This window comes from Gymnoscopelus microlampas (assembly GCF_963454915.1).
Source record: "Gymnoscopelus microlampas genome assembly, chromosome: 22".
In the NCBI taxonomy this organism is placed as follows: domain Eukaryota; kingdom Metazoa; phylum Chordata; class Actinopteri; order Myctophiformes; family Myctophidae; genus Gymnoscopelus; species Gymnoscopelus microlampas.
Window position 1 is genome coordinate 31951133 of NC_139959.1, and position 25624 is coordinate 31976756.

General features: G+C 43.3%; 1 protein-coding gene across 1 annotated transcript in view; it reads left to right on the forward strand.

Moving 5' to 3' along the window:
* The first annotated feature begins 2517 nt into the window (after positions 1-2517).
* Positions 2518-25624, forward strand: part of kbtbd2 (kelch repeat and BTB (POZ) domain containing 2) — a 31889-nt gene continuing 8782 nt past the window's right edge. Inside the window, exons 1-4 of the mRNA XM_084049042.1 lie at positions 2518-2669; positions 16594-17334; positions 23818-23983; positions 25032-25376. Coding sequence (XP_083905168.1) covers positions 17162-17334; positions 23818-23983; positions 25032-25376 — 684 coding nt within the window. The 5' untranslated portion in view covers positions 2518-2669; positions 16594-17161. The remainder of the gene's footprint in view (positions 2670-16593; positions 17335-23817; positions 23984-25031; positions 25377-25624) is intronic.

Here is a 25624-nt window from a genome sequence, read left to right on the forward strand (position 1 = left end):
CAGATTTGTAAAAATGTAAAGTGTGTTACAAATAAAATGTGTTATTGTCTATGTATCCAAAGGCAATATGGACTCAGTGGCTGATTTTCTTAATGCATAAGTCAACTTACTCAACAAGCTTATCTCATATGACTTGAATAATTCCAAAAATATCTACATTAAAAGTGGTATAAGTGGGCATGGACGGCTGCCGTGGCGGTCCAGGCACCTAGGCTCCGAAGTAGCCTGACAGCGCATTGTGGGTTCAAGTCCTGATTCCGACAGCCTTTGCTGCATGTCACCCCCCCCCTCCCCCCCCCCCCCCCCCCCCACAAAAAAAGTGGTTTAAGTGATATTTTGGGGTAAAACAAAAGGTTTTTTGTTAGAAGGTTAAAGCTCTATATTCTGATAATCCTTAACCCCAACGAAAACTACGGTATAGATTGAGTATAGTGTTTGTTCAGTAAGCCTGTGTTGGTTAGTAACCCTAACCCTGTGATTAATTACCCCAATCGCAACGCACCTGTCAATTGTGTGCCCCATACGTTTGTGCTCCCCAAAGGAGGTTTTGATATGTTCAGTCCTGCACTCATTCCAGGCCCCTCGCCCGGAGAGAATGTCGTCCGCGTGCAGCTTGTGGAAAAGTGGAGATATTTTACTAAGCATGTTTTCTGCCAGGACTTTCAAATGGATATGAAACTAGAGGACAATATCTGACGTGTATTTGGATACATGAAATGTATGTAAGATCACAGACATTCTAGGGCTACCATCTCTCCAGCTCTTCAATGCAAGAAAATACATTTTCAGGCGTGAAAACAGTTTCATAAATCAGGAGAGAGAACCCATTTATCAGATTTAATTTCACAGTGTTCCAATTCAGATTTTCTTTTCTTAAAAATGTTATCCCACGATTTTGTAACCCATTTTTTTCACCCAGTGCCAATTTTGCCTATGTAATCATGGGCGCTACTCTCCCTCTGCCAGCCTAGGGACTCCCTAGGCTGGCAGAGGGAGAGTAGCGCCCATGATTCTAGGGAGAGCCCAGAACTGAGCTCATGCCTCCTTCAATGCATGAGGAGTGAGCCCCTGGTTAGGAAGGAACACGTTATTCCAACAAGTTCCTTTCCCCTCCATCAGGCCAGTGCCATCTATTAGAGAGTTACGCCAACTCCGTTCACTTCTTCGGGCCAGGTCTTCTACATACACATACATTGGCGAATAGTGACAAATCCCTAAACCGGAAGTTCATGGAATGCATTGAAGTCGACGGCTCCTTGTCACTATTTCCAGCTACATGTACCACGTGACCGACGCTGTTTCTGACCCCTCATTGGCGCAACTCTCTAATAGAAGGCTCTGCATCAGGCGCCCTGGCTGACCAGGGGGAGGTAGTATTCACCTGTTTCCTAGGCTTTTCACTTCCTGTGTGTGTGTTCCACTTCCTGTCGATTTGATCCAATGAAATCCAATGAAACTGGTCAGATGACTAATGATATCCAATGAAATCCGACAGGAAGTGGAAAAAACACACAGCCTAGGAAACAGGTGGATAGAGACCAGGATTACTGCATGTTTTTTGTGAGGGTACCACTACCTACCCATAGGGGACACGGGGAGAACATGCAAACTCCACACTGAAAGGCCCTTTCGCCAACCCCACTTAGGGTATGGGCACTGATGACGCGGAGGAGAGAACACGCCCCCAGCGTCCACCAGCGGGAATCGAACCCAGGACCTTCTAGCTGTGAGGCAACAGCGCTATCGACCTCGCCACCTCCAATTCAGATTTGTCTGCTCATTTAAAAAAAAAAATTCTGTTTCATCATTTCCAATTTCACTTGTTTATCCTATATCCTGTATGAGTTCTCTCTTCTGATTGGGTGAAATTGGTATCCCGACCTGAAAATGTATTTTCTATTTTCTAAAGAGCTGGAGAGACGGGGGACACCTTATTCTATTTTTTAAATAAGTGCTTTTAAATAATTCTACAATTTCTTAAAAACTATTTACATAATTTTGAGACTCATACCTACTCTAGTTTTATTGTGTAGGTGTCCCAGATGAAACAATTAACTTGCTTGACAACAGCTTTATTATTAATATTATTCATTTTTAATTTAGATTAATTTCATTTTATGTTAATGCCTAATTTGCCTATCACAAAATGTTGATACATAATGTGGAAGGAGGCATGGTCGCAAGATAAAAAATACCCTCTCAGTCCTCTATCTCAGTGGTTCTCAAACTTTTTCATGTCAAGGACCCCCAAATTGACACTTATTAGCCCGCGGACCCCCATTTGAAAAGATTTACCAGGGACCCCCATAATAGAAGATTTTTGGAACCATGGCTCTATCTCTCTGTCCTCTCTCTCTCTCTCTCTCTCTCTCTCCCCTTCTCTCTCTCTGTCCTCTCTCTCTCTCTCTCTCTCTCTCTCTCTCTCTCTCTCTCTCTCTGAGAGAGGAAAGGTACCCTATTCTTAAAAAAGCGCGTTGTGCGCATGCCCAGTATCCTCATTTGGCCTCTTCATGGCGATGCGCTGAAAGGCTGCCTGCTGCTCTGCTTCTGGAAGCCTCAACGCTCTCCAACGGTTTACTCTGTTCCATTCATCTACCGAGGGGGCTCGAACCGTCTCATCCGCGGTGACAACGAACCACCTCCATGTGTGGATCACACCGGGAACGACCGTAAGAGACGATCAGAGAGCTTGTGTTTGATCAGACTGGTGCCTCAGCTCAGCGGGCTGACGTTATCTTTTAGCTTTAGCTACATACACACAGCTAGCTAACGGTCTAGGGGCGACGAGCGAGCCGAAGGATGCGTCGGTGACGTCACAACCACGCGTTGTCTAGTAGTGGGAAGCAGGGTTGCCAGATCTGCTTATTATAATTTCCCCTCAAGATTTTATTTTGAAAATAGCCGATCTACAAGCTCACAACGCGTCGCTTTTGTGAGCTTGTAGATCTGCTTTTTTCAAATAGCTGATGTATATGTTAAAGTGCTCGTGTGTGGCCCATAGTCACTTCTTTTGGGCTGGTTTTCCTAGACCTGGTTGCTTGTTTCTCTCACAGAATCTGGCAACACTGGTGGGAAGTGAAAGTGTTTTTTCCCCCCAAACCGAAAAAGGCGTAGTTGAAAATGCTCCTTTTTTTGTTATTGTTAAATATAATGTTTAATTAAGTTTAATATTAGTTTTTTTTTTCATCAAATTCAAAATGATTATGTAGTTTTTGTTTGCTACAAAAACACTTTTTTTTTGTGGTACGTCACTTCTCAGTTTGACAGTGATGGAAAAAGTACTCACATTTTATTTTATACTTAATATTAATAATGTAATGTAGAAATATTGTCACATGTAAAAAAGCATTGAATTCAAATTTGACTTGAGCAAAAGTATAAAAGTATTGGTATCAAAATGTACTCAAAGTGCCAAACGTATAAAGTACTCATTATGCATTATGTCCCATTTCACAAGTTTTCAAATGTTTTAAAATCTTTTGAAAATAGCCGATCTATACAAGCTCACAAATGCGTCGCATTGTGAGCTTGTAGATCTGCTATTTTCAAATGGCCAAAATGTATGTAGGGCTGAAGTAGTTAATGTATGTGTAATAATAAATCAACAAAGTATAAGTTTTCAAATAATTGTGGTGGAGTAAAAGTACAACATTTGCCTCCGAGATGTAGTGGAGTAGAAGTAAAAGTATTGGAAATTGGACACAGTACAGCACTTGAGTAAATGTACTTAGTTACTTTCCACATAACGTTATGTACAGTTATGTACATTATCTGCGTCATGGCCTCGTGACACTACGCATTTCTTGCGGTGACGTCACCATCGCCTCCTTGATGTGTGTTCGATGCTAATCTTTAGCCACAGAGCTAGTATGTTTCTACTATGTGCTGGAACGGCGTCCTCGCTTCAACTGCTATACTAAACGGACGTAACGTTTCACCACGGCGTTAATGTCGATGTTGTATTGTCTTAATTAAACGGCTAACTGTCATGTGACGTGAAAGTGGCGTTATTCAGTGCGTTAGCAGATGTAGCTAGTCCGTTGAGCTAAAAGTGGAAGTTGTACACAGGTGTGGCACAGGGATTAGTGACCTGTCGAATTCTGTGACGCGAGAGGTCGCTGTTTGACAACCCTTATTTCATGTTAAAATGCATGGCATTGTTGGCGAGGAAAACATTAATTATTATCTACAACAGTGGTTCTCAACCTGTACCACATGATTTTCTTTTGTGGGGGGCGGGGGGGGGGGAGATGACAGTGAACGTGAAGTGACAATTTAAGGACTTTACAGACATTTTAATACCGAAAAAGAAAAAAAAAGACCATTACTGCATCTAAAGTAATCAACTAACTATACTATAAAAACTGGTCAAACATTGGCCAACAATGGTCAAATAATATAAGAAAGAGGCTACAATTGTGAAAATAGATGATCTACTTGCGAGGCATTGTGAGCTTGTAGATCAGCTATTTTCACTATTCATCTGGGGAGCCGAATCAAACTAAATGTTATGCTCCTCTCAAGGTTGAGAACCACTGTTCTATAACAGAATTAAAAACACAATGGCACAATGCAGAATGCTTTACATTATGACGGTGTTAAATGGTATATAAGGAGAAGTAAAGTTGACACCAGCGAGAGGATGGCTCAATAATTATTCAATAGGCTCTATGCACACCAGCCATATTATCACTTCATTCACAGGTGTTACCAATGATACTAATGAAGGCTTTGTTCCATTTAGTCTAGCACAGTGGTTTCCACGACCCCCATAACCATAACTCACGACCCGTTTGGTTCCATTTGTACACTCTCAGAGTTACACACCTGTAAGGGGCCATTTGGAAGCCCATGAGGGTCCCTGGACCCCAACTGTAGACCCACTGGTGTAACAGAGTGTTTCCATTGAGCCAACATGCACCAACATCAGCACCCTGACTCTGTTTGACCAGAATGGAACAGAGCCGTCATTAGTATCATTGGTAACACCTGTGAATTTCTTCATAATATGGCTGCTGTGAATAGAGCCTATAGATATTTGAGTTTGGCTAATACGTTGTTATTAGAGCTATTATTATTACAGTATATAAATGTGGTTGCTGTGGTGGTGGTTTAGTTTTTTATGTAAGTTACAGTTACCGGGTGTTCTGTAAGAGGTGACCTGTGTGCGGTCACATATTTCGATAGCTTGCCACTTTCCATGTGACACCGGAACTGGACATAACGGCCGAGCTAACGCCAACGGTTAGCGCGGCCGTCGCATCGCCATCCATTTTCACCCTTTTTAATGGATACATCAGCTATAGTGGTTCATAACACATGTGAACTCTTAAGTTACCATGTGAAAATGTTTCGCCTACGGTTTTAGCCTTTATAGTACAGTGGTGGAAGAAGTACTCACATGTTTTACATATATCAAATCCACAAATGTTTACACTTAATCTGTTACAAGTAAAAGTTCAGTATTAAAATGTACTTGAATAAAAGTATTGGCATAAATATTTACTGAAAGTACCTAAAGTAAAAGTACTCATTATGCAGAATGTACAATTTCGAGTTTTCAAATGTGTAAAACATCTTTTGAAAATAGCAGAGCTACAAGCTCACAACGCGACGTGTTGAGAGCTTGTAGATCTGCTATTTTCAAGTAGCCAAAGTATGTATAGGGCTGAAGTGGTTAATTATGTTTTGTAATAATAATCCCAAGTAAAAGTACAATATTTGCCTGTGAGATGTAGTGTAAAAGTATTGAAAATGGGAAATACTCCAGTAAAGTAAAAGTACCTCAAAATTGTACTCAAGTACAGTACTTGAGTAAATGTGCTTAGTTACTTACCCCACTGTACAGGTATAAACAAGCTTGAGTGTAGCAGAGGGCCTGGCCGGTCGCACAAAACCTCCTCAGTACAGATGATTGGTATTTCACATAAAGGCAATTATTGAATATAATCTAGAAGTTTCTACAAAGTAAATCTAAAAAGTGATTTTGAAGGGAAATCTTGATTTAACCCATTAAGACCATGTCATTTTAAGATTTCTTTGACTATTCAAAAATAGCAGATATACAAGCTCATGAGTGCCGCACTATGAGCTTGTAGATCTGCTAAAAAGAAATATCTTGAAAATGTGTGCAACTCTTTGAATGTATATATTTTGAAAGCAAACATTTGTAACTCAAATCTCTCCTTCTGGGGGGTCCCTGGAACTAAATATTTTGAGATGGGGGTCCGCGGCCCAATTCATATCATTTTGAGGGTCCTTGACATGAAAAATGTAACCACTGATACATAGCAACATACGTTTAGGATTTAGAAGACATTTGTAGAATCCCTAGAAGCAAAGATTTGAGTCACAAATGTTCGCTTTAAAAAATATATATATATTCAAGAAGAAGTCAAGAAGCAAACCCAAGTTAAATGAACAAGAATACAAATAATAATAAATTAACTGCCTGAAGGCCCTAGTTATCTGCACTGGATCTTTGAATGGGTTTGAATGGGATCATTTGTACAGGTAGACTGTCATCCCCAAAACATTACATTTATACATATTTTTTAAATAAAATAAAGACTTAATGTCTGATCTTGCCATCTGCATTTGGACTGAGTTAGCATAATGTATAAGTTAAATGTGCAAGTGCACCATGCAGGAGTCGCTATAGTCAAACGTCAGTAACATACAGACAGTACAGGTCTTAAAGTTGTAATATTGGAGTCAAGCTTGAGTGTGTTTTTCCATTGGACATTGGAACACAAAAAATACATTTCAGTTTGGCTTTTAAGGTTCGTAAACAAAACTTGCACAGGGCAGATATGACAAATAACTTAAATATACAAAGAAATGGCTGTCCATGACCGATACCAATGATAAATAAATAATTACTAGGGTTAGGGTTGTCACGCCACCCTACTACAATGGAGGAGTCATCGGACAACTTCTGTAGGTGGCATACACTTGAGTTGAAGCGGAAGTTGGAGGTGTGGTGGGTGAATAGGAAAGGTGACAGTAACATTCCTTGAGGGCTCCTCAAGGAATAGGCTCTATGCACAGCAGCCATATTATCACTTCCTTCACAGGTGTTACCAATGATACTAATGAAGGCTCTGTTCCATTTAGTGTGGCACACTGGTTTCCACGACCCCCCATAACTCTGAGAGTGTACAACCATTTGTACACTCTCAAGGTTGTTACACACCGGGGCGATTCGCTATTTTCGCCGGTGTCGCCCGGTGTGTAAGGACCTTCAGAGTTACATACCCGTACGGGTCCATTTGGAAACCCCCCAAAGAACCATGAGGGTCCCACAACATGGCATGGACCCCAACTTTAGACCCACTGCAAAGTGTTTCCACCAGTGAGCCAACATGCACAATATCAGCACCCTGACTCTGTTTGACCAGAATGGAACAGAGCCTTCATTAGTATCATTCACAACACCTGTGAATGTCTTCACAATATGGCTGCTGTGCATAGAGACTATTGTACTGTCACCTGTTTTTCAGCACATATGGTCTATCTTCAAGTATGTGTAGTTCTCAACAATTACATTGTTTTATTTTTTTATTAATATTAGAATAAGTTGTATTTTTGGTTAAAACAAAACAGTTTCTTTGTTTAGATTATTTATATTGTGACAGTAATCATTGCTTTAGAGTGTTTGTTCAGTAACAGGGGTCTCTCCTTGTCTCTCCAGCTCTTTAATAAACTGAAAATACATTTTCAGGTAGTTGACAATTTCAGCCAATCAGGAGAGACTAGTACCCATTTATCGGCTTCAATTTGATAGGCTCAAATTTTGTCTGCTCATTCCTTTGTGTCATCACTTCCAATTTCACTTGTTTAATCTGTGTCCTACAGTATGTGAGTTCCAGTGGCGTAACGCAGAATCGCGGGCCTCCCCGCGGGAGTTTCACGTGAGCCCACGCACACGCAGCGAGTGCATATCACTGCGTAGATATGAGTCTGGAATCTCTGTGGAACCTGCATTTCCAAGGGGCGAATTCAAATCTTGCGATAAACCCGCCCCACATTTGCATACTGGACCCTGATTGCCCCCTCACTACTTCGGAGGGAGTGAAATCCAATCACAACTGAGCGGTGCCAGACCAAATCTGCCGAGGGCAATTTTTATTTTTGCAATGGCAGATTCATCTGGTTTCCAGGCTAATGGAGATGTAGGGAGTCTCCTGTTACTGACCAAACACTAAACGACTATAGAAATGAGTACTATCAGCATACAGATATATTTGACACTTATTTTTACCCAAAAATATCACCTACCCTAAGTGTCTGGGTAGCCTTTGGACCACAAGGTTCTGGGTTCGGGCACTGCCAACTCGGCGTATAAGTAGCATGGCATGGTTGTCTGATGTTTGGTGTTGCGCTGCACCTCAGCAGTCCATCTCCCAGGGGTCAAGCACATTGAAAAGGGGATAGACATCCTCGTTCTCGGGCTGATACCGACAGTAAGCCACTACAAACTACTGTTTGTTTCTTTATTTATAATTATTCTATTCAGGTACAATCCCATTGAAGTCAAACATCTTTTGCAAGGGAAACCTGTGGAACGAAAGTCATTATAAAAAACATAAGCGATATGTTATGATCATGGGAATTTTTGGGTGATTGGCTATAGGCAGGTAACATTCCATTTGGCTTGCTAACGAGCAAGCTAAGCAGAGTTGACTAGACTAAAGTGCCATTCACACTGAGCACTATAACCATAACATGAAATTATATTTTATGATGTTTTTAAAAAAGTGACGCGGAATGCAGAGTTCACACCAACTATAAAAAAATACAATGGTAAATGACAGGGTCTCCGGCAGTCCATTCGCCGGGCCTGAAATTTTTACCGCCAAGCCAAAAAATCTCTGGTGAAAATGACAGGGTTTCCGGCGCCGGGCCTGAAATCTTTACCGCTGAGCCCAAAAAAATCTGGTGAAAATTATGCAATATTGTTGTTAGCTGGTTCGTCCTGGACACCGACGATATATATTATGTAGCTTATAGGATTATATCCCCATAATATTATTCATATTATTTCCGCAATTGAGTTTGACGAGAAGCGTCATCGGAACGTGGTAACCGGAACGCTCGCCCCAAATCACACTCGCCCCCAATTTGTTTCGCGGGCGGACGAGCGTTATTATATTCCATTTCGACCAAACTAACAGCTGTCTAACGTGTGTCACACACACACACACACACACACACACACACACACACACACACACACACACACACACACACACACACACACACACACACACACACACACACACACACACACACACACACACACACACACACACACAGAGTTGAATGGACAGTTATGCTGTGCTCCCAGCAGCTACAAAAGTTACAAAACTACGACGCAGTTTATCTGTCGCCGAGTCGTGGCTGAAGAGTTTGAACATTATCCAACGTTATCAAGCTTACGTTCGTCAAGCGACAATATAACGGAACATAGGTATATTGAACTAAAGAACAGGGAACTGGCTGATGTAGAATGTGAGTGGAAATGGTCAATGTATGTTGCAATATCAGCTGTGTTTAACGTAACTCTAGCGTTAGCCAAACCGAACCCAATAATAGTAACGTGTGTGTGTGTGTGTGTGTGCGCGCGTGTGCGTGCGCGCGCATTACCGTTCTAACCTGGTGTTTGTTAGGCTGTACTGGGTTCAGTGTGGTTGAACTGAACATTGATTCTGACTATAACCAAGTGTTGTCTTGTTAGGATGTTATGGGATCAGTGTGGTATTGGTTCTATACCAGGGGTCTTCAACGTTTTCAGGCCAAGGACCCCTTAGCTGACAGAGAGATGAAGCAGGGAACCCCCACTACATATTGTATAACGTATTGCAGATTAAACCTTTTCAAGGATTTCATAGATAGCTTCATAGAGTTATTTGACAGCACTATCATCAGTGACGTGTAAATTCATGATGTTTGTTTGTTTGTTTACACATTATATTTTCTATTAATATGTTGATTTTCATAAATGTACCACTTAAACCCTCAACTTAGTCCTTAGTGAACTTGACCTTTGGCTCTGCACTTCGTTCACTCTTTTTTTCCCCCCTGTACACCAAATCTCTTAAAATAGGGAGCTTGTAGATCTGCTATTTTCGGCAAACGTTCCCCTCAGAATAAGGATGCTAGGGTTCAAGTGGTTAATGTAAAATAAAATCGCACAAACATTTGGTGGCCCTCCTATTGTAAATCTAAGGACCACCTACGGGTCCCGACCCCCTGTTGAAGACCCCTGTGCTATAACCAGGTGTTGGCTGTGTACTGGGATCAGTGTGGGTTGGTTCTATATTATAACCAGGTGTTAGAATCAGTTGGTAGAACTGGACATTGGTTCTATAACCAGGTGTTAAGTGTTGGGTTGTACTGGGATCAGTGTGGTAAAATCAAAATGCCAAGTTTGCATGGAATGGAGTAGACTAAAAGAGTTATCATTGACTAAAACTAGACTAGTGAACCGTTTTTGTTGACCGAAACAAAACTAAATATTTTGTTGGACTAAGATAAAGACTAAAATGCTCGACTTTTAGTCCACTAAAACTTGACTAAATGAAAACAGGATGAAGTTGACTAAATATGATAAACTAACAAGGGCGATGGGCTCTATGCACAGCAGCCATATTATCACTTCCTTCACAGGTGTTACCAATGATACTAATGAAGGCTCTGTTCCATTTAGTGTAGCACAGTGGTTTCCATGACCCCCATAACTCTGAGGGTGTACAAATGGAACCAAATGGACCCAGAGTTACACACCCGTAAGGGGCCATTTGGAAGCCCATGAGGGACCCCAACTGTAGACCCACTGGTGTAACAGAGTGTTTCCAGTGAGCCAACATGCACAATATCAGCACCCTGACTCTGTTTGACCAGAATGGAACAGAGCCTTCATTAGTATCATTGGTAACACCTGTGAATGTCTTCATAATATGGCTGCTGTGAATAGAGCCTATTGAAACTGGACTTGAAAATGTCTGATAAAATCAACGCTGGTATAAAGCTAAACACAATGTTGAATAAATGTGACCAACAATAGCATAAGCATAATGCAGTTGTGTTTTCCATCATCTCACCAACTCGTAAATATTTTGAGGGAAAAAATAAGAATCAATGAATTAATTACTAAAAAAAAAACGTTTTGACTCTACCCGGCCCTAGCACTGAGCATAGCTTTCTTTCCTGCAGGAAACCCTGAACAATATAGTTATATCTTTATAGTTATAGTGCTCAGTGTGAGTGGCACTTAATGCTTTAAATTAGCCAGCGGAGAAGTTGAAATTATTCAAGTCTTTCTTGACAGAGCTGTCAATATCCGGTATTATGCATTTAGTCGGTACAAAGGAATTCAATAAAGCAGAGTTGAAGCACATGATGGTCAGCATTGCCTTTCTCGAAAATTAAGTGTCATCAATGTGGCGTTTTTTTTTTTGCGGATTGTATAAATTAAATGGTGCTTCGAATTAACCCATTCAATCCGGAAACGCATCTGTGTCACTTTAGATTTCTATGGGCTATTCAAAAATAGCAGATCTACAAGCTCATAGCGCGGCACAGTATGCAAATCTTGAATATTATATTCTACGTTGTTTTTTTAAAAACTTTATGTTGCTATATCAGTGGTGCTCCAACGTTCCCATGTCAAGGACCCCCAAAATGATATGCATTTGGCCGCGGACCCCCATCTCAAAATATGTTGTTCCAGGGACCCCCCCAGAAGCACAGATTGGAGTTAAAAATGTGTGCAAGATTTGCACACATTTTCAAGATTTTTCAAAAATAGCAGATCTACAATCATAGCTCATATCTCGGCACAGAGTGCCGTGCTATGAGCTTCTTTATCTGCTATTTTTGAATAGCCAAAGAAATCTTAAAATGACACTTGATGCGTTCCCGGTCTCAAAGGGTTAACAGCTGACATTGTACAAACGAGTATTTGTATCGTCCTTATATTGGTGTTGCTGTAAACTGCAGCACTTTACGCTGTCTACGGATGTATGGATAGTAAAAGTGCCTCGGGGGCTCCGTATGGTGGCAGCCTGCCAGAAAGGCTGAAGTCATTTGGGATAGGAGTGGAGGAGCTGCTGTGTAGCCATGCAAGCCAAAAGTGTGTTCCTTTGTGTCTGATGAAATGGAAACGGTACATTTTTATGGTTTGCCTCTGTACCCCATTAACAGCTGACAACATTTCACTGGAGGCTTCTTTTTTCTTTTCTTTTAATAAGTGTCTGCTTGTGTGTAATGTATGTGTGCCTGGAGTTCACGGGCAGCCGCCACTCCTGATAGGCTCTATTCACAGCAGCCATATTATGAAGACATTCACAGGTGTTACCAATGATACTAATGAAGGCTCTGTTCCATTCTGGTCAAACAGAGTCAGGTCAGGGTGCTGATATTGTGCATATTGGCACTGGAAACACTCTGTTACACCAGTGGGTCTACAGTTGGGGTCATGGGCTTCCAAATGGCCCCTTACAGGTGTGTAACTCTGAGAGTGTACAAATGGAACCAAATGGACCCGTTCCATTTGTACACTCTCAGAGTTATGGGGGTCGTGGAAACCACTGTGCTACACTAAGGGCTGGTACACACTGCAAGACCTTAAAGTGGTCGGGGGGTCATCTGATCGTTAAGCATAACACACTGCAGGAGTTTATTTCTTGAAATCGGCTGTCATAATATCGTTGTGGTCTTCACAACACGATTGATCCCCGACAAGGGCTGACACACTGTAGGATAGTTCACTAGGATGCTATCTCCAGAGTCAGACCCAATACATACATTTGTGTTTATTCCAATTCATTTTAATCGACGTATCCCGTGATATGCCTCTCTCCCTCTCCCTCTCCCCCCGGGCCCTCTCTCTCTCCCCCCTCTCTCGCTCTCTCTCTCGCTCGCTCGTCAAGTGCGCAGAAGCGGTCAGTGCCATGTCTGCTTATTATAAGCGACTTTGGGATTGTTTTTCTGTAAAGTTGCTTGAAAGTGTAGTTGTTTTTTGGCCTTGTTTCCTAATGTTGTTTGAACCAGTTGTTCTCAAACATTTTCATGGCAAGGACCCCCAAATTAATAATAGTAATTAATTGTCAACAGAGGCGCAGAACCTCCCCCTTCTGAAAACTTGTTGTGCCATAGACCCCCATTCAAGATCTGTGTGGATTTTGTAAATATTCCACCCCCCCCCCCAAAAAAAAATGTCTTCTTTAAAAAATAGCCTATCTACAACGTGAGCTTGCAGATCGTCTATTTTCAAGTATCCAATGTATTTGTATATAGGCTTAAAGTGCTCATAGTCGCTTTTGTTGGGCTTGTTTTCACAAACCTGGTTGCTTATTTCTCTCGCAAAATCGGGCAACACAGACAACGACACACACACACACACAAACAGAGAGCTCTCTCTCTCTCTCTCTCTCTCTCTCTCTCTCTCTCTCTCTCTCTCTCTCTCTCTCTCTCTCTCTCTCTCTCTCTCTCTCTCTCTCTCTCTCTCTCTCTCTCTCTCTCTCTCTCTCTCTCTCTCTCTCTCTCTCTCTCTCTCTCTCTCTCTCTCTCTCTCTCTCTCTCTCTCTCTCTCTGTGTGTGTGTACAACTCCTCTAAAATAAACAGCCCACCAGGCTCGCTCACTTTCTCATTTTGTTTTATAATGTTAACTTATTAGAGGACTGGACGGTAATATTGCGGTAGGGACTGTTTGTTGTGGTCAGGTCCAGCGACGCTTCCCTATAGCCACGGTGGCTGTAATGTGCTCTCATTGGCTGTAGCGTGCATCTCCTCCCAAGGTGCTCGCAGCCCCCTTCATAGTGTATGATATTGTCTGTTGTCCTGTCCCAGACAGAGATGAATATCTAACAATTTAGATATCTGAAAACGGTCGGAAAGCCGTCGCAGAGCGGAGAATCGCGGCCACATCGGGTCGCAGAGCCTTTCACACACACAGAGCATTATCTCGCCGATCAGAGGCCGATCTGCGTCAGGTCGGGAGGTTTTGTCGGCGAGTGCCAAAAAATGTCGGCGACAGCAATATCGGACCTAATGTCTTGCAGTGTGTACCAGCCCTAAATGGAACAGAGCCTTCATTAGTATCATTGGTAACACCTGTGAAGGAAGTGATAATATGGCTGCTGTGCATAGAGCCTATTGTGGGGGGACACCCAATGTTCGTCGACTACCTTTTTCACTGACGAAAACAAAAAGAAAGACGAAATAAAAACTAAGCTATACGATGACTAAAACTATGACTAAATGTATTGGCAATTTTGTCAACAAATAGACTAAAATGTTAGGGAGGGACTAGTGGAGAAGGGATCCAGTAGAACTAAAAGACGAGTCCTTTTATGTTTGGTCGCACTCGGGTGTTGCGCTCTGAAAATAGCCGATCTACAAGCTCACAACGCGTCGCGCTGCAACACGTTGTGAGCTTGTAGATCGGCTATTTTCAGCATAAAATCAGCCATTGCGACGCCATCAAGACACGCCAATATACACTTTAGTCGACTAAATCAACTGTAGATATAGTCGACTATAATCTTATGATATTTAGTCGACTAAAACTAGACAAAAACTAAAACATTTTAGATGACTAGAATATGACTAAAACTAAATGGGATTTTATTCAAAAGACTATTGACTACTCGGATGGCGCTGAATCGACAGCGCGGCCGTCGCAATCGCCTGCCGCATAATCTAAAAACTTTTTCCATGTCAAGGACCCCCCCCCAAAAAATTATTTGACCGTGGAACCCCATCTCAATTTTCTCAAAATATGTTGTTCCGGGGACCCCCAGAAACTGTAAAGCTTTTAAAAACAATTGCAGATCTACAAGCTCACAGCTCTATGAGCTTGTATATCTGCTATTTTTGAATAGCCAAAGAAATCAAAAAATGACAGATGCGTTCCCGGTCTTAATGGCTTAGTCTTAGTTTAGGCACCCCCTGATGACTGGGTTGCTATCCATGGCGAGTGCACTTCCCGATGACTCGTGAATCCGATTAGTTGTGCTTGAGGGTGGTTGCTTGCGCAGCCTGGCAGGCTGACAACAATCCTGCCAGGTCGCTCCCCCCCCCTAAAGGCAACTTTACCCTACAGCGTCTGGCTGTCTGTGCAGTCTTCTAGAGTGAAAGATGGAGAGCGAGAGAGATAGAGAGGGGGCGATAGGTAGAGGAGAGAGAGAGAGAGAGGGAGCGAGGGGCTGGGTGACCTGTCGGGGGAGACCAGGATTGTTGACGGTGCATTTTTCCCTCATGTGGAAAGAAGGAAGGGATTGGGGATATGCAGGGATATCTGACAGCCCAGAGTGTGCAGGGGGTATACACGAATCCACGGAGCGCTGCCCTGCGCGCAGCCATTGCTGCGGTGTCAATGCTCCGCAGACGCGACACCGCAGCAATGGCCGCCTACAGGCAGATACAGGCAGCGCGTCTGTGGATTCGTCTATAGACAAGACATTTAATTTCACAGCCTGCCTCTCAGGCTCAATCTGGGGTTAAAAAACTGTTCTGTTTCACAGCTGAATCGTGTGTGTGTGTGTGTGTGTGTGTGTGTGTGTGTGTGTGTGTGTGTGTGTGTGTGTGTGTGTGTGTGTGTGTGTGTGTGTGTGTGTGTGTGTGTGTGTGTGTGTGTGTGTGTGTGTGTGTGTGTGTGTGTGTGTGTGTGTGTGTGTGTGTTGTTTTCACATAAGCTCCATAATTGTTGTTGTTTTCCATAAAGGGAGAAGAAGAAACGGGGTAGGGAGAGCAGGGGGGAAAAATCGAACATTTAAAGGAGTAGTTCCTATCTATCAATTACACATCCCGTGGACCCCATGAATTGGTCAATAGGAGACTCTTTGACTTTGCCGGTCATCAAATTATTGGCTCAGGAATGCGACAAAAAAAACAACCACCCATGAATTTAAGGCTTCATGGGGTGTGTAATTGATAGAAAAAAACAAGTACTTTTTTGGGTGAAGTACTCTAAGCATGTCAAAGAGAACACAAAAAGATCACGATATCTACGTACAGTACATACACATATACAGTATACACCAGCAGAAACGGTATGTATCTGTATTCTGATAGCCTGGTTCCATACCATAGACCCCGCCCACTCTCTGAGTGGACTGCCTCTTGGTCTGGAGTTGTATGTGAACCTAAGACTTCTCCGGTACAAAATGCATTGTCCAATGAGAGGTGGGCGTGGGGATCCCTTAGGATTGGTTTAGGGAAGTTCTAATCCGCTCCCCCTTGTAATCCCCGACACTGGAGCCAATTTAAGACTGAAGCTCCACTGAAGCTTCAGTCTGATAATCAGGCTAGTATTCTGTATAAGTATAAGGTGCTTAATTTTGGCAGTTAAGAGTTACGATGTAGATTAGAAATGTGTTCATGGTGTACCAACCTGTAGATGGGGTAGGTAGTGTAACGTAGCAAGACCTTTATTTCCATCCTGAACTACTTATTTCCTGAAAAGAATTCTAACCACATCTCTGCCATGCACTAGATTTAAAAAGGTCATTCTATATTGCATGAAGAAAGAAAATCTGTTATGAGTGTAGTTTTGAGTTGTTTCTTTGTCCCTGTTGTCTTTCCAGACATGCACTGATGTAGCGGGTGTGACACCAAGTCGGAGTGGCTGTCCCTCGACCTCCAGCCCCCCACCCCACCCCCTCCCGCAACTCTTCACACGGAGAGACCCTCTAGACAACTGTTCGACGCAAAGGGGGGGCGCACGCGGCGACCGACAAACCTCAGTGCCGACCGCCGCCACCTGGACTCTCAGCCGCAGAGGGGCTCCGTCCGAACCTCTGCTGCCTCCAGGAAGGAACGCACCTGACTAGACCGAAAGACAAGCCAGTCTTTCTGCCTCTCGTCTAACCTCACCATCATTAACAAAAAAGGAGCTGGTTCATTTAGGGGCAGCTCCCCCCACCCCCCACCCCCCAGTGAAAGCTGTAAACGCCTCCACTTGCACCAGTGGAGGTGTTGGTGTCACTTCCCCCCCCCCCCACTCCCTTCCCCCCTCCCCCAACCCCCCTTTTTTTTTTACTTTTCTCATCTTCATATAATATACTTTTTTTTCCTGCTCGTGCATGAGTCCGGTTTCTTAACCGGCGGCGAGACCTCTGTCCAAACCTGGGGCGGGATTCATGGGACGCGACCATGTCGGATGTAGGTGAGCGCCGGCCGGTCAACACGGACTACGCCGTCTCTCTACTGGAGCAGCTCAAGTTCTTCTACGAGCAGAAGCTGCTCACGGACGTGGTGCTGCTGGTGGAGGACTCGGAGTTCCCCTGCCACAAGATGGTCCTGGCCACCTGCAGCTCCTATTTCAGGTGAGATTACTAATGGGCCATGCCACATAAAGCGCTAATTGGCTCTATGCACAGCAGCCATATTGGAAAGAAATTGGGCCGCTTACTTCCTTCACAGGTGTTACCAATGATACTAATGAAGGCTCTGTTCCATTCTGGTCAAACAGAGTCAGGGTGCTGATATTGTGCATGTTGGCTCACTGGAAACACTCTGCTACACCAGTGGGTCTTAAAGTGTGGACGAGGGACCCTCATGGTTCCTTGAGGGGGTTCCAAACATAGACATATAAAGGTAGACGCCTCCTTCGGCTCTGAAACGTTCATATCTCGGGCACGCTTCCTTGTTCCGCAGGGCTAGCCCATATAAGGCTTGGGCTAGCCTTCCACTTCCTTCCGCTTCAGCAGGGCAAGCTGGAAACTTCCGTGTGCGTCACAGAAGGGGGCGTTCGGTAGGCCAATCAGAGGCAGGTGGGGCGGGTCTTTTCTTAAGAGGCAGCCGCGCAGCAACTAGTCAGTTAGACGCGCTGTGATTGGCCAGTAGTTAACGCAATGTGATTGGTCAGTAGTAAACAGCCCTGCGGAAGAGCCTTGTATTGAGATACCAGTCGCTACAATGAACTGCAGAGGCCAATGAGGTATCTAGGTTTCTATATCTATGGTTCCAAATGCCCCCGTAAGAGTGAGAGTGTACAAATTGAACCAAAAGGACCCGTAAGGTTCCATTTGGTTCCATTTGTACGCTCTCAGTTATGGGGGTCCTTGAAATGAAAAGGATTGAGAACCACTGTTCTACACTAAATGGAACAGAGCCTTCATTGGTCGATGCCCAATTTCATTCCAATATGGCTGCTGTGCATAGAGCCTATTAGGGCCGGGCAATTAACCGACAATATATCGAATATACAGACATTTTTAACCAATAACAGACAAGTTAATTGATTAATTGGGAAGCAGGGTTTTTTTGTGATCACTTTTTAAAAATCTTAAGTCTCATATCAACGATATATATCGCCCTAGTCATATCGCCCAGCTAAACGCTATAAAGATATTGTTTTGAAACTCAAGTGAAGTCCACACCACAACTATAACCACGACAGTGGTGAACAATATAGTGCTTGGTGTGGACGCCCTTAACACATCCACCGCCAAGGGCTAATCTCAGAATGTACTCACCAGTGCCAAGGTTTTTTTTGTTGTTTTTTGTTTTTTTCACGTCGCCATAGACCTTGTTAAAATCCATAAAAGTGAGCTCTGCTTTGTTTACATTCATCGCCAACATCTGCATGCGTCTCCCACTGAAGACGGCGTGTCAAACGGGGCAGCCATGTTTGAGTTCTGACCGTTTATGTTAACATGGGAAATGCGAGGAGAAAAAACTACAAGGGCTAAAATGGAGTTTTAGTGTGCGCCTTAGAATGGAGGCCGACGGGAAACGAAAAACGGGATCGCAAATAGTTCCGACTTCCGGTGGTGTTACACTGAAAATGGTCCGTGTAGAAAATTGAAAAAAAAAAAATCGAAAAAAAGGAAAAAGCACCCGGACCGTAGGGCTACGGTCTCGGCGCTTAACAGTTGGATTTAATGGACCGTAGGACTACTTCTTGGCGGTTAATGTGTTAACCTTGAGTTATACTTTGTTGGGCATCATGTCACGCACCCAAAAACACAAGCTATAAACTCACAATGTGTCACAATGCGATGCGTTGTGCGCTGAGCTTGCAGATATGCAGTTTTCGGTTCGCAAAACACCCATGGGTAACTAAGTACGATTCAGGCTTCAGTGTGACAGCGTGACGTCTGGGAAGAATGGCCCGTGCTCTAATTAAATTCTCCAATTAAGCACTAATTAAATGCTCTAATTGGCTCAATCGTTAGGGTATACTAACCCTTGTTGCATTCCACAGTGCTGTAATAGTGTTGGCTGGTACTTCAATTGTTTGTCTGACTGTAATTAGTCCTGGGTGAACTGTAGCTCCTATGACAGTTAGGTGTGCCAGAGGATTGTCGCCATGGTAACGGTTATCATAATTGTCAAAGCATGGCCCTGCCGTCTTGAGTGTCGTTTGGTCTGAGTGCATTGTACAGCTCGTCACAGTGTTATGATCATCGAGGCTTTACCTCCTACAGTTGCAATGAATAATGTACCACGTCTTAGAGAGAGAGACACACGCGCACACGCACGCACGCACGCACACACGCACACACGCACGCACGCACACACCCCTCCCCCTGAGTGTGCAAGTAGCTATCCTGCCTCTGATATGTGTGTATATGCATGACCCAACTTAAACCTTTTATCGTTTGCTACTCAAAAAATAGCAGATATACAAGCTCACAGCGCGTCACTTTGTGCCGCGATGCGAGCTTGTACGTCTGCTATTTTTGAAAAACATTTCAATCATTTTGAATTAAGAAAAAGTTTGAGAACTACTGATTTTAGAAGGCATTTGTAGAATGGGCCTCGGGTCTTATAATGGGTTAAGCTGTACTGCGATGGAAGCATCCCCTGTTAGAACCTGGGGCCTCATTCTATGGAAGGATTCCCCCGTAAGAACCTGGGGCCTCATGTTGTAAGCAGGTGGTCGCATAATGCGAGCGTGTGCGGGGCCAGTTCTAGCTTGTATGGCGCCATAGGAAAGCCCCTCGCTTCAGCATTCAGAATTCCCACCTTAAATACATGTGTTACACAAATGAATAAACATGTCTTTATGTGCAATTTATCAATCATTCAGAATAGGGAGTGTACAACCTCCATGGCTATTTCTAGTAACAAGACTTGATATATCACAAAAGATACAAAATATCAGCGTGATATAGACCAGTGGTTCTCAAACTTTTTCATGTCAAGGACCCCCAAATGGACACTTATTAGCCCGCAGACCCCCATTTGAAAAGATACATTTTAAGGACCCCCAGTTTGACATGCATTAGGGCTACGGACCCCCATTTAACTCTCAGTGCCAGACCCCGAGTTATCCCGAGTTTTTAATGAATACCCTCCCTGCCAGAACGAAAAATCCAGAGTTTAAAAAAAAATATATATATATATTTTTTTAAAGTGTTCAGAACCCAAGATATCATTATCTGAAGATTTGCAGCTCCATCCACTCCTTGTTTAACTTACAACTGAAAAAGGCTGTATCTCGCTTCCTAAGTACTTTTTTTTTACTTTGAAAAAAAAGAAAAAATCTTTTCGCATAAATGCACAGTTCGCAATAATTTTTTTTTTTCATTGGCACTGAGAGAGTTAATGGCATTTCTATCTCTGGGACCCCAATTCATGTTGTAAAATCAATGTTAACTTAACTCAAGTTAACATTGATTTTACAAATGGAACCAAATGGACCCGTTAGGGTCCATTTGGTTCCATTTGTACACTCTCAGAGTTACAGACCCATAAGGGTCCATTTGGTTCCTATCCATCATTTAGCTGGGGACCCCCTGGAACCCCCTCAAGTACCGCTGGGGGTCCCCGGACCCCACTTTGAGAACCAGTGATATAGACTGCTCTTAAGTTGGCCTACAGCATTGGAAATGAGTTTTACTGAGCTCAGGACTCGGTCAATACAATCACAGAAAACGTTTACGATGTCAACTCAATGAAAGTAGCTGGTTGGGTTCTAATCTACAAACTAGACGCAAGGCACCCGCTCCAACAAGGTCAATTGATCCACATAGTGACACAACGTGCAAATGAGCTATAAGAAAACCGATCACACAAGTGTCTCGCCCCCTATATCACCTGTAGGAAGTTTCAGCCGTGGGAGTGTGTGTCAAGAATGGGGCGTTACCAAAAAAATGGTCCAAATGCCCATCCCTAGTGTGTGTTGGGTGGGGTTCCATCTGTACATGACGAGAGCTCCGTCCTCTCCCTCTCTCTCATTCTTCCTCTGTCTCATTCTGCCTCATTCTTTCTCTCCGTCTCCCTCTCTCTTTCACTCTTTGTGGCTCTTTCTCCATAATCCCCCCCTCCTTAATGACTTAAGCCCTATATACTTTGTGATATGACGAATAGTAAACATAGCCGATCTGCGACGCATTGTGAGCATTTACACTTTACAGTAGGTCTGCTATTTTTTTTTTTTTATGTGTCTTTCGTAGAAAAACGTCGTGAACAGTGAACACCTCCTCTCTCATCCACCTCTTCTCTATCTCCAGTTCTCCCCGTAGCGTTTCCCACACACACACTCTCGTTATCCAGCAAGAGCACGCCAAGCATTTCCCCTCCTGGGTTCATAAGGTGTCCCGTCTCTTCCTCTTGGCACCCTCACACACTCGCACTCTATTTTCACTCCTCTGTCACCCCCTCACTTACTTCCTTTCCACTCTCACCCCTTCCTCCCTCACCCTCTCTCTCTCTCCCTCTAAGGATAGAGAGCCGTCCCTCTCTTTTTAAATGGAGAGCGGGCAGCTGCAGGTCTGTGTTTAGTAAGGAAACCTGTGTGTCATGTAGTTCTGCTGAGACAGGAGAGAGAGCTATGCTTGTGGGATTCCGTAATAAGGCTTGGCTCTGGCTGCAAACCCTATACAGGCCGCCTATATTAACCCATTCAATCTGTCATTTTAGATTTCTTTGGCTGTTCTACAAGCTAAGGTGCCGCGCTATGAGCTTGTAGATCTGCTATTTTTTTTTAATTGTGAAGATTTGTGCAAATCTTTGAATATATATATATATATTTTTAAAGCGAACATCTGTAACTCAAATCTTTGCTTCTGGGGGGTTCCCTGGAACAAAATATTTTACAAATGTTCGCTTAGTTTAAAAAAATATATATTTTTAAAGATTTGCACAAAATGTCAAGAGTTTTAAAAACAAATTGCAGATCTACAAGCTCATATTGTGGCACTCTGTGCCGCACTATGAGCTTGTATATCTGCTATTTTTGAATAGCCAAAGCAATCTAAAAATGACAGATTCTTTCCCGGTCTAAATGGGTATTGGGTACACACACACGCGCACGCATGCAAAAAGGTGGTGAATGTAGTGTGTAGGATGGGAATGTAGCGGTTTTGAAAGAACAAGTGTTAATGTTATTTAGATTGCTGAGATGTTTGTGGGCAGATGCTAGGTTTCTAGGATGCACTCTACTTATGACTATTTAGCCTGTTTGTTGACTAAGATTCATGCTTACTCTGATCTCACGCTGGATAATTGTAAAGGCGTAGAAAGACTGTGTGACTAAATAATAACTACATTGGAGAGAATTTATCTTAAGGCACTTCGTGTAGAGCAGGGCTAGACCGTACTCTTTAATTAAAGCAACGAAATATGTTTATCTAATTTACAAGTATGTGCATTGTGCACCCATTTCATTTAGGAGTGTCTATTGTGTTTGTCATTACAGTCATGCTGTGTTTCTGTCCTCTTGTCCCCTCTGCTCTCTGTTTCACGAGAGGGTGGTGCTCAGCCCCGACACACGCAGAAGAGCAGAGCAGACAACTAGACTCACTAGAGCTGTGTTTTTTTATTGTATCGGATGCATTATGTGGCGTCACTAAAACACTGGTCATTACCATTTTACCATTCATTCATCATTCACCTTGAGCGCTGCTGTGACGTGGGGTAGAGTGGCCGGTAGAGCGGTCGCATTGCAACCGCGAGGTTCCCAGTTCGATCCCGGTTTCCTCCTGCCATCGGTGTATGAATGTGTGAAAGAGTGAATGTAATGCAAAATCTATGTAAAGCGCTTTGGATAAAAGCATTATATAAATGCACTATTTACCATTTACGTGCTACCGTTTGTGGAGAGGACCACTTCCTCTTCATTAGCTTCAACTCAATGCTGAACATCGCATCAAACCATTTACTGTATGTGGAGGAGTGTGACAGACACCTGGCTGTATGCATAGTGCAGTGCACTGTGTGGCGCTTAATGACTTTGACATAGTTTACAGAGACGACTACATTGTGGATCCACAGTTTTAGGACCTGCACACTGCACAGCACAAATCTTAAAACTTAAAGATTTGCGGAGGTGGTGCCTCGAGGCAGATAAGTAGGGATAGTTTGTTTACTATTCTCTATTAAGCATAAAAGCCTCTACTGTCGGAATATAAAATAAGATGGTTGTACAGTTGAACAACCGTTTCATTTCAATATAGGTCATCAGCCTTCTGGTTATTTATATTTGTGCAAATATAAAATGTGAAGACAATAACACTGTCTCGCTCAAGCCAAGAACTGGCAAAGAATGTATCACGCATGATGACAAATATCACAGTGATCACTAATATTATCTGATGTATCATCAAGACATGTTAAAATAAACATGGAATTGATTGATTGACACCCCCCCCCCCACACACAGGCCTAGACACTTGTGTACACACATGCACAACTCTCACAGTTTATAGAAATTAGTTCTCAAGCTAGACATGTACAAATATGTTAATGTATAAATCATTTTGTCAATTGGTTAAAAACATGGAAGCAATTCACTGTCGCTATACAGAATAAGAAAACTATTTTTTTTGTCTTTTTTGTTACCTCTCTTCCATCATCAGGGCCATGTTCATGGGCGGCCTCAGCGAAAGCAATCAGACCCACGTTCACCTGCATAACGTGGACCCCATCACGCTGCAGGTCATCATCACCTACGCCTACACGGGGAACCTGGCCATCAACGACAGCACCGTGGAGCCCCTGTATGAGACTGCCTGCTTCTTACAGGTCAGTTCACCTTAGGGCTGGGCGATGTGACTTCCAATCAATCTGCCCATTATTTGAAACTTGCTTCGATTATGATTTGACCCATTAAGACCGGGAACGCATCTGTGTCATTTTTAGGTTTGAGCTAAAAAAGCATTATTTTACACTTTGGCTATTCAGAAATAGCCGATCTACAAGCTCACCGCGCTACGAGCTTGTAGATCTGCTATTTTAGAAAAAAAAATTAAAATGTGCAACTCTGTGACTATATATATTATTTTAAAGCGAACATTTTTTTTTTCCTTTTACATTTTTATCCCACGATTTGTAACCCTATTTTTAACACCCAGTGCCAATTGTCTATGTAAACCTGGGCACTACCTTCCCTCTGCCAACCTAGGGAGGCCAGGGCCGAGCTCATGCCTCCTTCAATGCATGAGAGTCAACTGACCTTCTTATCACCTGACAGGGGAGATTTTCCCTGGTTCGACGTAGCGCGTGGAAGGAACACGTTATTCCAACCAGGGGAGAACATGCAAACTCCACACAGAAAGGCCCTTTCGCCAAACCCACCTAGGGTATGGGCGCTGATGACGCGGAGGAGAGAACACGCCCCCAGCGCCCACAAAAAAAAGCGAACATTTTTAACTCAAATCTTTACTTCTGGGGGTCCCTGGAACCAAATATTTTGAGATGCGGGGCGGGGGGGTCGTGGCCAAATACAAATCATTCTGGGGGTCCTTGACAATTATGAAAAAGTTTGAGAACCACTGATATAGCAACGTACGTTTTTTAGAAAACTGTTGGGATTTAGAAGACATTTGTATTGGGTTAATGAACGATTATTATTACTATTTTTATACGCCACCATTTTACAACTAATTGAATTTAGTCCATCATAAACATCTATTACAATTTTCTTTCGTGTTGATTCGTTAATGTATAAGAAGAAAAATATATGTATGTGTATATATATCTCTCTCTCTCCCCGTGCGTGCTTGTCTCTCTGATCCTGTCTTTTTAAAAACCCATCGTATCTGTCCGTCCTCTCCTTCCTCCACTCCAACAGGTGGAGGACGTGTTGCTGCAGTGCCGCGACTACCTGGTGAAGAAGATCAACGCCGACAACTGCGTGCGCCTGCTGAGCTTCGGCGACCTCTTCAGCTGCAGCGAGCTGAAGCAGTGCGCCAAGCGCATGGTGGAGCACAAGTTCCCCACCGTCTACCGCCAGGAGGCCTTCCTGCAGCTCTCGCACGAGCTGCTCGTCGACGTGCTGAGCAGCGACAACCTCAACGTGGAGAAGGAGGAGACGGTGCGCGAGGCGGCCATGCTCTGGCTGGAGTACAACATGGAGGCGCGCTCGCAGCACCTCTCCTCGGTGCTCAGCCAGATCCGCATCGACGCGCTGTCCGAGGTGTGTAACCGTGTTGATTTCGTCGACTAAAACTTTGACGAAAAATGTTCATCGACTACCTTTTTCCACTGACAAACGAAATAAAAACCAAATAAAAACTAAGCTATGATGACTAAAACTAGACTAAATATATTGACAATTTCATCAACAAATAGAAACTAGACTAAAATGTTAGTGAGGGACTAGTGGAGAAGAGATCCAGTAGGACTGAAAGACGATGAAAATAGCAGATCTACAAGCTCACAACG